The sequence below is a fragment of the Leguminivora glycinivorella genome, chromosome 14 (assembly GCF_023078275.1).
Source record: "Leguminivora glycinivorella isolate SPB_JAAS2020 chromosome 14, LegGlyc_1.1, whole genome shotgun sequence".
Lineage (NCBI taxonomy): Eukaryota > Metazoa > Arthropoda > Insecta > Lepidoptera > Tortricidae > Leguminivora > Leguminivora glycinivorella.
The window spans coordinates 11,587,973-11,603,870 of record NC_062984.1 but is presented as its reverse complement, the minus strand read 5'-3'; the positions used below and the strand labels follow the sequence as shown (position 1 = coordinate 11,603,870).

General features: G+C 35.1%; 1 protein-coding gene across 1 annotated transcript; it reads left to right on the top strand.

Annotated features, from left to right (window-relative positions):
• The first annotated feature begins 9,771 nt into the window (after positions 1 to 9,771).
• LOC125233427 (myoglobin-like) lies at positions 9,772 to 14,691 on the top strand. The gene is made up of 4 exons (XM_048139443.1): positions 9,772 to 9,967; positions 10,674 to 10,846; positions 13,652 to 13,877; positions 14,294 to 14,691. The coding sequence occupies exons 2-4, from the start codon at positions 10,692 to 10,694 to the stop codon at positions 14,414 to 14,416; spliced, it is 504 nt and encodes a 167-aa protein (XP_047995400.1). The 5' UTR covers positions 9,772 to 9,967; positions 10,674 to 10,691; the 3' UTR covers positions 14,417 to 14,691.
• The last annotated feature ends 1,207 nt before the right edge of the window (positions 14,692 to 15,898 follow it).

Below are 15,898 nucleotides of genomic sequence, written 5' to 3'. Positions count from 1 at the left end.
ACTTACCACGTGAATCTAGTATTCGGAAAAGATGGGATAGAAACATAAGTAACATAACCTATAAAATCGAGTAACGATGCGCCATGATGCACCGTTATCTTTTTGTAAACAGGTTTGGTTACCTGCCGTTTTAAATTACTGGCATTCTTAGTAGTTTCGGAACGTAATGAAGCTAAATGAAAGTGTTCATTAAATACTACAAAGCGAAATGATTATAACGGCAGTTTTTCAAGAATTAAGTCAAAACCAAATAAAAATAAATGAAATGTTATTTCTTTCAACCGTGCGAATATAAACCTTAAGCAGGTAACCGAACGATGCAATTAATAAAATGTTTGAGGCAATTGACAACATACGGCCAGCCTTCCTAGATTGTCATGCCTATACAGGTGTCGGTGTGTGGCTCCTACCTACCTAGTAAACGGTTTGGTTACCTACCTAGATTGCCAAATGTTTTTAGGTACCAAAATGTTATTTGAATTTATGTGTAGTGGGTTTATAAAATTGATTTATTATTTACATAAATCACAGCCCGGAATCATTACAATAATTTCCGTCCAACCAAAAGAAATGATATTTATTTTTAATTAGTGAAGTTACCATCTACCTGTTGGTTGGTTTAATACACAAAATTATGTGATGTTGCTAAATTTATGAATGGTTAAGCTATTTACCTAAATAAGGCATTTACTTGAATGATAAAATGTTGTACAACCATCACACTTAAATGTCCTATGGTAGCATTAGTCGATGTTTGAGAGTAAGGTGAAAACCAAAACAAACTAGATAAATACTTACCTAAGTATACTTCCTTACAGGGGTGAATTTACGTAAAAGTAACGTAAGTCACGACTTCATTAAGTGGTTATTTGAACTACAGCTGCAAATGAAAGGATCTATGCATAATGTCGGGAAAGTAACACTTATTTAGAGATAGATTATCACTTGAACGTGAATCTTTTGAATTGATTGAACATGCCATAAAATCGTGACTAATACTCTTGTCGCGGATTGACTTACGTAAACATTCCTAACGCCGATTTCGAGCAGTTTTATCTGAGTATTTAATTACTTAAAAACCAGAAAACTAGATGGGTTCACATTAAGTGCTAAATATACCTACTTATAATAAATAAAGAAATATACACCCCGTTGTTATTGGATTACGTTAACTTGAAGAAAAAAAAGAGGCATTAAACGGATATGCAACTCTGTACATTCAATTGTATCGAACATTTAATTGGCATCTAAATACTATGAAATTTTATGCCATTTGTGGCTGAAAATAAGGCATTAAATTGCGAATTTGGAAACAGCAGATTACAGAATCTGGACATTTAATTGTCATGTGTGTGAATTGGATAACAGAAATTCTGGTTATTAAGCTAGTTAATACAGCAGATTACCGAATCTGGACATTAAATTGTCATGGAAAAAAAAACCTACTGGTAACAGAATAACAATGATCTGACCTGTACAGTGTGCACGGCTCATTCAAAGCAGATAAAATGTATCTGGTCATTAATTTGACATGACTTTAGCCTTACGAGGATAAATATAGATATATGTGGAACCAGCAGATTACTGAATCCGGACATTTAATTGTCATGTAAAATAAATGAAAAAAAAAAACATACTTACCTTGGTTAAGACAGATATATTCATCTGGTCATTAAATTGTTGTAAACATAGTTAAACAGCAATTAAAAAAAAAAAAAAAAAAAAAAAAAAACTGAACATTGAATTGTTGCAAATATGAGCTTAATGATAATAACCTAAACACGAAGTAAATTACGGTTATAAGTCATAAGTCATAAGTCATAAGTCATTTATTCATAAAGGTTATTTACACGTTATAAAAGAGACAAAAAAAAAAAACACATTAAATTATATTAGTATACTGGTTGAACGTGCGCTTAAATGACGCTTAGATCAGATGATAAATGCTATCTGAGCCTTCAATTGTCATAATAGTAGATTGACGTCGGTCAATAAATATCATTAAATTGAAACCGAAATAAATTACACATATGAAAGAAAAAAATACCAAGGCATCCAGTGCCTGAGAGTCTGAGACAACTACCCCAGTAAAACACTCAAGTACAATGACTGAGTACTTTGAGATAGCATAAGTTGAAATATTTTCAATATAATATATTTTGACTTGTGTTAGTTAGAATCATTAAATTGATTGGGTACAGGTTGCCCCAAGAAAGTCCAGTATGGCTTCTTAATTGTCGTTGGAGGCATTTGACAGCGAAGGTGATCCTACATCAGTAGGAGTTCGGTGGGAGCGCTGGAAAAGAGCACTCTTTATATACCTAGATGCCGCTAACGTCAATCAGAGTGAAAAGAGTGAAAAAATTAATAAATAAAGACAGTTCATTGGTTTGACATTGCATTGTATATAAAAAAAAAACACGTAGTGGTGCAGCTGAATTGAATAAAATTAAGCGAACGCTTGATACATTTCAACAACGCGGAAAAAAAAAGAAGTTGCTAACTCTGCTTACCGTCAACAAGGCTTTGTCAGTATGGGTGACCTCAAGAGAAAGACATGCCTATTTAAGTTGATCTATGATAGATTTTCAAAGACAATCTACGTCAGTTGAAAATCATTACAAAATATATTGGTACTGAAGGTACTCGTTATCAGTTAGGGTAATAGGTACATACTGCAGAGATTCATGTAGGTGAATCTCATACAAGTCAGGTGTCCAGTTATTATTATTATTATTATTATTTGCTTGTTTTGTATTATATAATTTTTGTAATAATTATTATCAAATTGAATTTTATATTAGGATTTTATTTTGGGATTTTTGACATATCAGTTTTATATACCTTATTACTTTTCAAATTACTACAAATGTTTAAATTATGATAATGTTTTTTAAGCATTACTATTGTGTACATACAACCTTGCTTTGCCCTAACAGGGCCCATGTGAAACAAGCCTATAATTATTACCATGGTTGCAATAAAGGATTATGATTATGATTATAAACAAATAAACTAATGGATCTGTGAGCCTCTATTGAACTAATATAGAAAAAAAATAAGAAATAAAAATGCTGAACTTGTTTGCGTAATTTCACGGGAGGATATTGAAATGTGGTCTCTCTTTCGTGAATACATATTAAATTTGTATAAGATTTTCCAAGCGAACTAGTAACCTAAGTTTGTAAATTTATAAAATAAATCTCACTAGTGACCTTATTTCGTCTGGTCAAGAAAATGAACAAAAGGACAACAATCAGCGGCTGAATCAGCTTTGTCTGTAGTGATTGTAAAATGTTAAATAATCACAGATTTCAATGCTTCACGTCAATTATCTAGGTACCTAACTACTTACAATGCACATTATTTAGAAGTTAGGGAACATGATTCTATTCTATATATAAATGGATTGATAGAGGGATGTGAAGTTAAGGGTACAAGTGGTACAACTGAGAGAAATTTGCCTTGTGAATCTAACAAACTCGTCTTGTTGCGTGTTTATCTGTTTGAAACAATAGTATTTTAGTAAAGGGAATAAATCACAATATTGATGATACAAGTCGAATTTGTACGAACCAAACAACAAGGTCAAACTTGTTAAAACATATTTTATTGAATCAGCCAAACATATGTGCTTTTACAAAATCGACTTGTTGGTTTAAATAAAAGATTGGTTCAAAAAAAAAAACAATAATATTTCCTCCCACGAACGCTCCGGCTGTGGAATGAGCTATGTCAAGGTATTCCCCGATGAACTACAGTATGGGGTTCTAAAAAAAAAAAAAAGGAGTATACAAGTTTCTAATGGGTCGACGACGCGCATGTGACACCCCTTGGGTTGCAGGCGTCCATAGGTTACGGTGACCGCTTTCAATTAGGAGGCCCTATAACTGTTTGCCACCGACGTGGTAAACAAAAAAAAATGTAGAAGGAAGTGTAACTACACTTAACAACATCAAACTTGTAGTTGGAATGAAAGAACACGTAGGCGCAATTTTAACAAAAAAAAAATAGAAATGTTGAACGAACATTAAATCTAGTTGTTTTTCTCTCCGTGTGACACATAAATAAACGCTGAGTCTGTCAAGATATAACATCTCCTGAAGGAATTTAAAGACACAGCTGCAAAAACAAATTCAAATCGTGGTACCTGGGGAGAAACACTGTGCTTACCTACTACGAGGTAGTTACCTCGTAGTTCGGTGAGCTGTATAAGTATTCTGTTACTCCTGTTACTCCGGTCAATTTCAGTATGACTTGATGCCTTGTAAATGGGCATGCTGATTTGTTCGGTTAACAGCGCAAAGAAAGTAAATGAAGGAGATAATATTTGGGTAATAATTTAGATAATATTTTATCAAAGGAATGGGATGCACTCCCACCATAGATGTTCCCAGAAAAATACGACCTCGGTCTCTTTAAGATAAAAGTGAATATGCTAAGTATTACTGAATCGGTGAGCTCCATCTTCGACTATATCTTCACCTTCCATCGGGTGTGACTATGGTCAATCGCCAATCAGCCAAAAAAAAAAGAAAGTGGTTTTGTAATTTCTTTAATAATCATATTATAAAATAGCCTAGCCTAAGAGTTAAGATCTTAAGATAGATAAAGAGATAATAATAATAAAAAAAAAGATGTTGATAAAATACTTTAAAAGAAAAGTGTTATCTAAAATATATACATACTGTGTAGATATAAATCGGATGTTAGTATAATTGGGTCAATTGGGTAAGCACTTCTTAAATAGTATATGAACAGCTATCTATTTTAGAAAATTAATCGTTGATTACTCTGTGTGGTACAAAGTATCTACGAGAAAGAAAGCTGATCATGATGAAACAAAATCAATAAAACGATAAAGTGGATACGTGACCCTGAATAGGATTTTAATGCATATTCTATATAGTATCTCTATGTATTACAATGCAATGAATCACGAGCCCTTTCGATCCAGAAAAAAAAAACAGTAGACAGTAAAAGTTTTAATAACTATGCACTGCAATTTATAATTAAATTTATGAGTAGATCTAACTAAACATTATAATATCCGTAAGTATTATGAATTGCATTAGATGAAATGAAAAATGAAATAAAATGAAATAAATGTTTATTCAAAAACTAAACCTACAACTAAATTTATCTTCTGCCAAACCAGAGTATGGTTTGTCGGCAGACGAGGCTCCAGATACATTAGGTTCTATAACTAAATACTTATATGTACTATTTACTAGTTACTAGCAATAATAGGTGCATATAATGAAGTATAGGGCCGATACAATCATTTATCAATGTTATCATCAATAATTACCTAATATACATTAGACGCCTGACAAGCGACCTATTAAAAAAAAAAAAAAATGTAAATCATGAAAAGGTATGAAATTAGTGAAATATTACTGTACGAGCCGTACACCTTAGATGATATGATTCTTGATGGTTGATGGTAGTCTTGATAGAAACACTGATTTTTGATACACTTATAAATTTATTGATAACCAAGGTATACTGAGTACTAGCTAGGAGCACGTATAAACATAAACTAATGCATAAATCGATGTATAGCGTAATCGCAAATGCAGCGATCAATCAATCAATCAATCATTATTTATTTGCAATAAAACATAACTAAATGCATGCAAATGCAATCAAGCAATGCAAAGCAATTCTAATCAAGTCATAATTATATTAATTTTAATGCTGACGCGAGAAATGTGCGATGCTTGCATTGTACAATTATATTGTATGCTATTGAAGAAAGAAAAAAAAATCATATATGTATAAAAAAAAAATTTACTAATCTAGTTTTCAAAACAGTCTGAATTGAAAAAGGTAACAGATTTAAAGAAGAAGGAGTGAGACTGACATCTAGGAATTGTAGTTAATAAAACACACAAGTATGTTTGAGTATACACTGCAGGTGGTAGTGCAGCGTCCGCTCTGAGTCAACCCTCAGACCGGAATGTCCTAAACATATGACTAAAGATAGAAAATTAATCCCTAGTTATAACTACTTCACATACAGTACTAAGTGGTAAAGACGAAGATGATCAAGTTAGGAATGACGAAAGTGGGCAGACAATTAGAAGAAACGTAGTTCATTAAAAAGAAAAAAAAAAGATACACGGCACAGCATGGCAAGTATTTGAATGAAAACTAAATTGACCTATTATTTAAATATTTATAAAAAAAAAAAATTAAAACAAGAAAGGGATGTAGTGTATAGGTGTCTCGAGTACATATGGAGTCGGTGTCCGAGTGCGATGGAGCACGGACGTGCGGTGTGTATTGGCGAGCCAACCCGATGTATATAGTGTAATAGCGTGACATTACACAATCTTTCACAAAATAATATTTACGTAAAAATATTTATCGATTTACGGAACGCTCCACTATTGAACTAGATAGGTATCAATATCAATAGCTCTGTCTCTCTCTAAAACACGTGCAATCATGCAGGTGTTACTACTGATAGGTAAACAATTATTTGCTGAGAGAACATGGACGTTAAATGTATAAGGCGTACGGCTTAGTAAACAAAGCAGTCTGCGGTATGTCTGCAGTCCGCGTTATGTCTGTAAAACGTCTGTATTGTGTCTGCAGTCCGCGTTATGTCTGCAAAACGTCTGTATTGTGTCTGCAAAACGTCTGCAGTCCGCGTTATGTCTGTAAAACGTCTGCATTGTGTCTGCAAAACGTCTGCAGTCCGCGGTATGTCTGCAAAACGTCTGCAGTCCGTATTATGTCTGGATTAAAGGCTATAAAAGGGTCGGAACGAGCCGACGCGGGTCATTCTTAAAATATATACAAGACTAACAGTGTCCCTGGCTTTCGTGTGTTATACTGGTGAGTGAAGTTGTTCTGCTATTGTTTCTCTGTTTGTTTTTACTTGGAAATTATTCTAAGTGATTGTAAACTTTGAAATTGTGTCTCTATTTGATTGTGCGGGGACAATATCGTCGTACAGTTGAACTTAGGCCTGTGGTGGAATTGCTTTACCGTCAGTTGTGGGGTTATTTTAGTGTTCTATTTATAGTGTAGTGTTACATTTAAATTGATGTGTATAGTGAAGTTTTCTGTGCTTTATTTTATGAGTGCCGTCAAGCAATACAAAGACTGGGTTGATGTATAGCTGGTGCTTGGAGATAAGTCTGTGTTTGGTTTTGTAGGGAGTAATTCTTGCAAAACTAAGCTTAGATTATAGCACATAAAGGAAACTTCACTCGTTTGTTTATATGGTCAGTAAAATTGAACTTAGTAATTTTCTAAGGGGTTATTTTGTGAAAGTTATAAGCCAGATCATTGTTTGTGACAGACTGTTGTCCTGCTAAGCGCCTTATACCTTGCGGCTGTTAAACATAAGGCGTTTAGGAGTCTTTTTGTTCCAAGTGGAGGCTTGGGCGCCTTTATTTACTTACAAAAGGCGTACTTTCTCACCGGTCTCAAAGAGTCCAACTGTTAGATGAAAGTGAGGACTTTCTCGATTGACGAAAGACATTAGGAGTAATCCTTGCTCACTGAAGTCGACAGTATTTGAGGCTGGGGTCCTATATATATATATATTTATTTACTCGGTGCTCTGGTTCATGCTGGCGTTGGTTGCTGGGGATTTCGGTTGTGATCGATCCATATCTAAGTAAAGTTTGGTCGCAGCTGGGTCTCCCATGTGGCTGGTACCGGTGTGTCCTAGAATACTGGATATATACACAGATAGGGCGATCTACTCTCTGCTACCCTAGCCTGCGGGCAAAAGCAGAGGGGGGGATCTAACCAACTCAAGCCTATAGGTTGCCTATCTCAGATTCGCTGGCTGAACTGTACAGCTTATGGTAGGGATACACTTGTGCATATTTTGAACACAAGATCTATGGTAAGTGACGGTCTGTGTTTCAGATATGCTAGGTAGGGTAAACGATAGGATTAGGGTAGAGTCACACACTATTTCTATGAAAGTAGAGTTCTTTTATGATTGGTCTTAAAATATAATTGGTCAACGTGTATTGTGGAGAAATAATTTAACTACTACTATTTATATGGTTTAAATGGACTTTAAATGTGGTGTTTACTATCTTAAAATATGTGGTAAAACTGGTAATTTATAAAATCTCTTATTACTTAATTTATTTGAGTGAAATTAATAATTGTGGTAGCAATTTCTGATCTTTCGGTGTGGCTGCGGGACACTTAGTGTTGCTAACTGGTTTTTCAAGGTAAATTCTATCATGTTGGTTAGGAAAACAAACTATTCTTTGGAATAAAAAGCATAGGTTTGTTATAGGGTCCAGTGACATGCGAGCGCCGTCCACTGATGGAAAGTCAAAAGCTTAGAAAAGTTAATAGACTTACTTAGTTCTCATAAAAGTTAGCGACTGCTCGGTGTTTCGATAAAACATTAGAAAGATCGAGAAGTTATGGTCTATTAGCAGTATTGGGGAAAAGGGGGGTTTTAGCTAGGGAAAAGAAACAAATAAAAAAAGGGGGTTAGTTCGTAGATAGATAGCCCTTCAGGCTTACTTGCTTAGGATGCCCGATAAAGCGGTTTGATTGGGCTTAAGGGTCCTATACCACATCGCAAGTTCGTACCCAAACCAGGACCACTAATAAGGCGTAGTGGATGATTACCAAAATATTTTTTAATATTTATTTCATGTATGTTTCACTCACTAACTTCTATACTAAAAATTTCTTCATTACGTCATTAATTATCTCACATAATTATAACTTTCTAGGCCTAAATCTGATAAAATACTCTTCTATAACACTATATTATTATGCTACAATAACCTTTATTCTTCTTTAAAATATGAAAAAAATAAAAATTTAAATATTAGTCAAAAATAAAGCTGATACTCATTAAAGGATCTGTGTTATCGCGGTTCACATCGAAGGGTTCTACATAATCACACTAGACGACACGAGGCCAAAATTTACGGGGTATATTTAAAGGGGGGCAGCTATACTGTCGGTTAGTCAAGGAAGTAAGTAAATAAGTAAGTGAGCGGAGGTTTAGTTACAACCTTTTTCTGTATGGTACTGAGGTACGTTTTTTTCTTAGACTTTATCTGTCTAGATGGAGTTATATATGTCTTTGCCATTGATTAACAACGTACAACGTATAAAATAACATAACACAATATTGAACACTTACCTACATTAAAACTTACAAATAGAAAATTTGGCCGGTCCTGTTCGTTGGGTAAGGTGTCCAGAAGGCTGGTCGCGGTGTATTGCTCCACTGGATAGGAATACAGGTATTAATTAATACTGTTGTTGTACTACATTGGATGTGACATTGGAAAATAAACGTTTTACCTGACAACGCACAGTGATGTTTTCACTTTCACGTTATTTCCAGCACTTTTACCTTAACCCATTCCCGTCTTTAGGTAATGGGATTTTAGATTGCCATTTACAGAGCTGTACTTATACGTACGTTATATGTATATACGTATGTAACAACATACGAGAAAAGATGTTCTTCTTAAGCTTCCATAGTTACATTACAACATATTCTAGCCCATATGGGCTAAGAATTTCATCACACCGCTTATTTCGCGTAGGTATCGTAGAAGTCGACTGGTTGTGGTGTAAACAAAAGACTTACTTCATTTAGTACATTTTTTAAAAATAAAATCACATTTTACATTATTCAACAGTCACAAGCATATAGGTATACTTCCTCAACATAAGTCGGTTTTCCTTTTCTTAAAGAATATTTGCTACCAATTACACAATGCAAGAGTGCAATAACAAGACTTTTATTGCAATAACAATCTTTCATTTCCCATGAATGACGAGACAGTGGGAGAACGCTGTCACAGTCCAGTGTAGCATAAATGTAGTAAAACAAACAGCTGACTTTAGTACACGTGCAGAAGTTGACCGCAGCGCGCGCGCCGCAGACCTAACCGCGAAAACTTTTCGAAACACGCCGGAACGCGCCGCTTTCGAAACGCGCCGCCTCGACGTACGTATTTTGAAATTGGAATTTTGTTTGTTCTTGTTGGATCGAAATTCATTTGTTTTGTTTTATGGATTATACGAGTATACAATCAACGGATTTACTTAATAAATGGCATGTTAGGTACTTATTTTAAAATTAAAGTAAAAATGAAAAAAACATACATACATACAATCACGCCTGTATCCCATAAAGGGGTAGGCAGAGCACATGAACTACTTAAGTTTCAGTGCCACTCTAGGCAAAAAGAAAAAAAAAATGAAAAATTCACACCTCCGCCGGCAGGACTCGGAGCTCGAACCTGCGAGTCCTGCAACCTCTGACCATGCCGGGCCATTTTTTTTGCATGTTACTGTTATGAAGTAGGTAAGTACGTTGTAAGTTTTAGCTTACGTGGGGTTCAAAAAGTATTGCTATCAAACTGTATAGAATTAACGTTTCAGAATAAAATGAAGTAGTTTTTATTAATCATCTCGATCCCGATACCAGGGCCTAACCTAACCCAACGCCCACGTAAACCCCAATTCTTATCTCATATTTTCTATATTGTGCTTCTTTATGTCCTTCAGATAGTAAAAAAACGTTCGTCCCTTGAATTAAAGTTCTTTCTAAGTATATTTGAGCTTTTCGGTGGCAGAAGCTCTAATGACTTAATAATAATAATTATGATTCTGGCTATCGGGAATGAACACAAAAATCTTTTGTTTTCCAGGATCACCATTGAGAGACGATGGGCAGTTGGTTGAGCTACCTGTGGTGGGGCGGAGACCCAGACGCGGAGAATTCGCTGTCAGGGCTGACGCGGCGTGAGGTGTACGCCGTGCAACGCTCGTGGGCCCCCGTCTTCGCAAACTCAGTGGCTAATGGGACAGAACTTCTTAAAAGGTAACATCACTAATTCACTACACGTAATAAAATAAAGTCCTCCGGTGCGTCCGTCTGTGTGTGTATGTGTTCGCGATGAACTCAAAACTACTGAACGGATTTTTATGCGGTTTTCACCTATGAATTATAGTGATTTTTGAGGAAGGTTTATGCATATAATTTGTTGTTTGTATGTAAATTAATTAAAATATGACGATAAGTTCTAAGAGGGACCAAATCCCGCTGGCTGAGACCTAATAGATCTACAAAAAGTTCGCTAATATGACATGACATATATGTCTATTTTTAAGGAAAACTTAGGTACTATGTATACCCATTTTTAATGCTGTACTCCCCATGCAAAGCCGGGGTAATCCCTCTAGTATTATAATAATCTTAGAAAACAACTAATTTTGGTAGCAACGACGTTATGTGGTTCCACGGTTCAGCGCTACGTACAGTTCCAAGTTTAAGTTCGCCAAGAAGCAATGTTATTTTAATGTGACCAAAAGACATTGGAAAACTCATTTTCAAACAAGATATTTCCGGCTCTGTGGCTTTCCATCAGAGACGAGTGCTGTTTCATAAGGACCTCTTTCAGCAGAATTTTGTTACGAACACTTGAAGCATAAAGATATTTTTTTTTGTAATGGAAAATCTCAAATATTTTTTTCATAACACACATTAATGGGTAAGGGTCGAAACATTATCATATCGTTATAAAATCACTAGAAACATATTCTATTCAAGGAATTTAAACTGTAAGTAGGTATGTCTAACATACTGTCCGACCGGGACGAAGTGTCACATCTTCTAATTGGTATTGAATATATATAGTGTCCCCAATTGAATACAAGTCGATTCAATTCCCTCCTATTGAGCGACTGGTTGAATACGCTTTGTATACAGAAATCAGAGTGGCAGCTATAGTATATATACCTAAAGTACCTACTCGTATAGCTATAACCTTCAGGGTGCGTAGCGTACCCAACGTCACAACCGCTGACGATAATGTCGTTACCGTAGCTAGTCGCTGGTCCGTATTGGCGCGGATGAGCGTACGATAACTTTAAGATACATCAAATTATACTACTTACGGCCACTTGCACCAACGAAAATGAAGGGTTAACCCGAGGGTTAACTCATCATTTTATATGGAATTTGACAGATGACAGCCCACTAACCCCGAGTTAAACGTTTGGTGCACCACCAAAAATGGAGGGTGAACCTGAGGTTGACTCAATGACTCACCATTTTACATGGAATTTGACACTTGACAGCCTACTAACCTTGAGTTAAGCGGGTGGTGCAAGTGGCCCTTAATGTGTCAAAAGTGACGTTTTTGGTTGACGAAACGTCATTTTTACACTTAAATTATATCCGATCCTTATCGCATAGAGCTAATATTTCGATAATATTTTAGAGCTGAAACTCATGCAATTGTTTACCACTCAATTCTCACATAAAGTTATTTCTTCAACACTTGACAACTTACATGTTTAGAATAGCTCAAAGTGTTAAAAACATACTTAATAATTGGACAAATGAGCGTGTTAAACATAGTAAAAGTGCAAAAGTGTTATTAGTTTTATTTTATAGACCGCGTCAAAGCTGCTGACCAATATCTGCAACATAAATAAATAAATAAATAAATATTATAGGACATTCTTACACAGATTGACTGAGGCCCACGGTAAGCTCAAGAAGGCTTGTGTTGTGGGTACTCAGACAACGATATATTTAATATATAAATACTTATATACATAGAAAACATCCATGACTCAGGAACAAATATCTGTGCTCATCACACAAATAAATGCCCTTACCGGGATTCGAACCCGGGACCGCGGCGCAGCAGGCAGGGTCACTACCGACTGCGCCAGACCGGTCGTCAAACATGACATATACAATGCATGCAACTAATATCGTACTAGTTTCGGGAGAGCAAAAAGTAATAAAATATTTAATGTGTTGTTTTGTTTATGAGCATTATTAGTTAGTCGGTATCACGTCGGTATAAGTACTTACAAAAAAATACTTACTTAAATGAAACAATCCAAAGCCACCAAAAGCGATGTCCTGATTTTTCGAAGTTGAATTCGAGCAAGTCAAACATTATATGATTTAGGTATATGTAACTTACGTTAATAAATAAGTTATTTCGCACCAAGCTTGAAATAAAGCACCAGAAGATTATTATAAAAATGTAGACGACAGTTATGTTTAGATACAATTTCTATTTTATATTATATAGTACCTATATTTTCTAAAAAAATACCAGATTTGATTAAAAAGTAAAGACCCTATTAAGTACCTATGTAGAAGTAGGTAAACAACTGATTAATGCCTGTGAAGCTGTAATTATTAAAATACTTATAATTTATTCCTAGACTCAAACCATGATTTGTTTTTGCTACATTCGTCAACAAAAAGCACTAAGGTCAAAGTTTATTTTTATCACGGGTCACAGATTTTTTTGTTTCATACCATTTATTCTTGAATTAATTATAAAGGTGTTACATTATTGTTAAAGGTCAATGTGTTGTATTTTAGCTCATTGATATTATGTAAATTATTAACAAAGAAGGTCATATGTAACACCGACGATACTAACTTAACTATACGATCGCAAAATATGTATAAGTAGCATAGCACCTACAATCAACTACTGTTTTCATTGTTTTTTTTTTCTAACCTAACCTATTTGTATTTCTATCTTTTATATACTAATTTAACATTACAATTTTAAAATATTTATAATTAAAAATAGGTACCTAATCCTATTTTGATTTTAAGAATATAAAAAGACTAAATACATTTTTGCAGATTATTCCGCGCGTACCCCGAAACGCTTGAGTTCTTCAAAATGGTTCGAAAGCTGCCAGAACACGAATACGAGTCCAACTTGCAGTTCCGAGCGCACGTCATAAACCTGATGAACTCCATCGACCTGGCCGTGAGGCACATGAACCAGCCAGATGTGGTCGCGGCTATGATGGAGAAAGTAGGAGACTCACACAAGAAGAGGAAGATTAGTGAACGACACTTTTTAGTAAGTTTTACTTGAACTGTATTCATTTACATAAAGTTGTTGTCAAGTTTTAACAGCACACGTTATTGCCATGCCATTGCCAGTAAATTTTTCAATAACTCCATAGGTACTAAAACTAATTTTAGCACTAAGCATATGCATATATTTATTCGTTTACAAACTCTATTTTCACACTGACTATTTTTGTTGTCTTCGCCCCATCCAACACGTCTTGGAAAATTACTTGACTTATGGAAAAGATGGTGATAATTCTCAAATTGTGCACAGTTACGCCATCTTTTGGTGCTTGGTTGGCAGGAAAGCCTGGGACATCCACCTTAACCGATCCGTATCGTATCTTATCTAGAGCTAATATTTGACATATATCTTAATGGTCGAATCGGGCCGTCAGTTTTTAAATAATTGTTTTGTTACAGGAACTGAAAGAAGTGTTACTAAAAATGTTTATAGAAGTACTAAAATTGGACGAAACGACATCAGGTGCCTGGACCAAAACCGTCGACTTCTGGTACAAGCACATATTTACGAACCTCACTTGATCTTACTAAATAAAATTATTCTGTATTAAATAACATTTTAAGTAGAACATTTTAAGCATTTTAATGAGCTGTAACTTTGCCGTTATTAATAAAGTTCTAGTATCTGTATCATAGTAATAGTAACTAAATCCTAATTGACGTGTATATGTAAAAGAATCAAAACAATCCTATGTTTACCTGACATACATATATGTATATGTGTACGAAGTAGTTGAGGCACTGTAAGTGCGTTTTCACATTATCCGATCCGATATCGGATGTCGGACCGATATCGGATATATGAAATCCTTCCGACATCCGATATCGGATCGGATAATGTGAAAACGGTCTAATGTTACACTGTTACCGTGACGTTCGTTTTTACATTATTTTAATTGTTATGTATTTCGCTATTTTTATAAAATAGCGGCAATAGGTATTTATTTCCTAATAAAATATTTCCATTTAATGTTTTTTCTCTTATTCAACATCAACGTGCCCGGTGATCAGGGCTGGCAGCTACATTGGCCTGCGATTAAGTCTGGCCATTCAAAAAGGCAACGCTGCCAGCCTACGGGGCACCATCGTCTCCGACTCTTTTGTTAAACCTTACATGTTTTTTTCTAATGTGGGTAGTTTATGGCGCTCTTCTACAGGGGATTTTAAAATTTTGTATTTTATTTTTGTGTATGTTTATTATTATGGTGACGGGCTAAGAATTCCAACTTTCGTGGGAGTCTTTAGTATAAGTCGACTCTGGGATTGGGTTTCAATTGTGATGTGGGCGACGGGCAACCTGTCACTGCGATATCACAATTTCAGTTTTTTTTTTTTCAACCCGTTAATTGCTAAGAGCGCCACTGAAACTTGTTTAGTTTCATGTGCCGTGGCGTGCAGGCGTGAATTCATGTATGTATGTAGATAATTTATTATTTACTTATTAGAGTCTTACTTCGTTTTCTACAAACGTTTGCCATCTTGACGACGTTTATGACACATAAATAATACTATTGTCCAAAAAAAATCAAACAATGATTTTGTTTACAATCTGTTGTAAGTTGTAACTCTTTATCACAATAAAATAAATGACATCAACGCGCTCTCTTCATCTCATTCTGTACTTCGAAATCGCGGCACTCGGGATTCAATTGGTATTACGTAAAGTATATTATTATCACTACTTTACTGCACTAGGGCGCAAATAGTATTTTACTTACCTAAGTCGAAATTTTAACGAGACCTATGTAATGTAAAACGTTGTACAATTGAATAGGTAAAACGCAACTCGTGATCATACAAAAGAATGCTTGCTGCGATACATAAGATCCCTTTGGTCGTGTTTACTTATCGCCACTGTACATACACGACGATGCGTTAAAAACACGATTTTCATTGGAAAAGCATAATGTAAGTACCTAAGTATGTAATTTGTTTACCGGGTGCGCGTGCGGCGCCTAGCAGTCATACTGTTTGTCCGCAAAAACCACAATGATTTGACAAAAC

Excerpts from the sequence above, each read along its gene's own strand:
- LOC125233427 (XM_048139443.1), top strand. The coding sequence starts at position 10,692 with ATGGGCAGTTGGTTGAGCTACCTGTGGTGGGGCGGAGACCCAGACGCG. Across the intron at positions 10,847-13,651 it reads GGGACAGAACTTCTTAAAAG|ATTATTCCGCGCGTACCCCG; the intron begins GTAACATCACTA and ends ACATTTTTGCAG. Across the intron at positions 13,878-14,293 it reads TTAGTGAACGACACTTTTTA|GAACTGAAAGAAGTGTTACT; the intron begins GTAAGTTTTACT and ends GTTTTGTTACAG.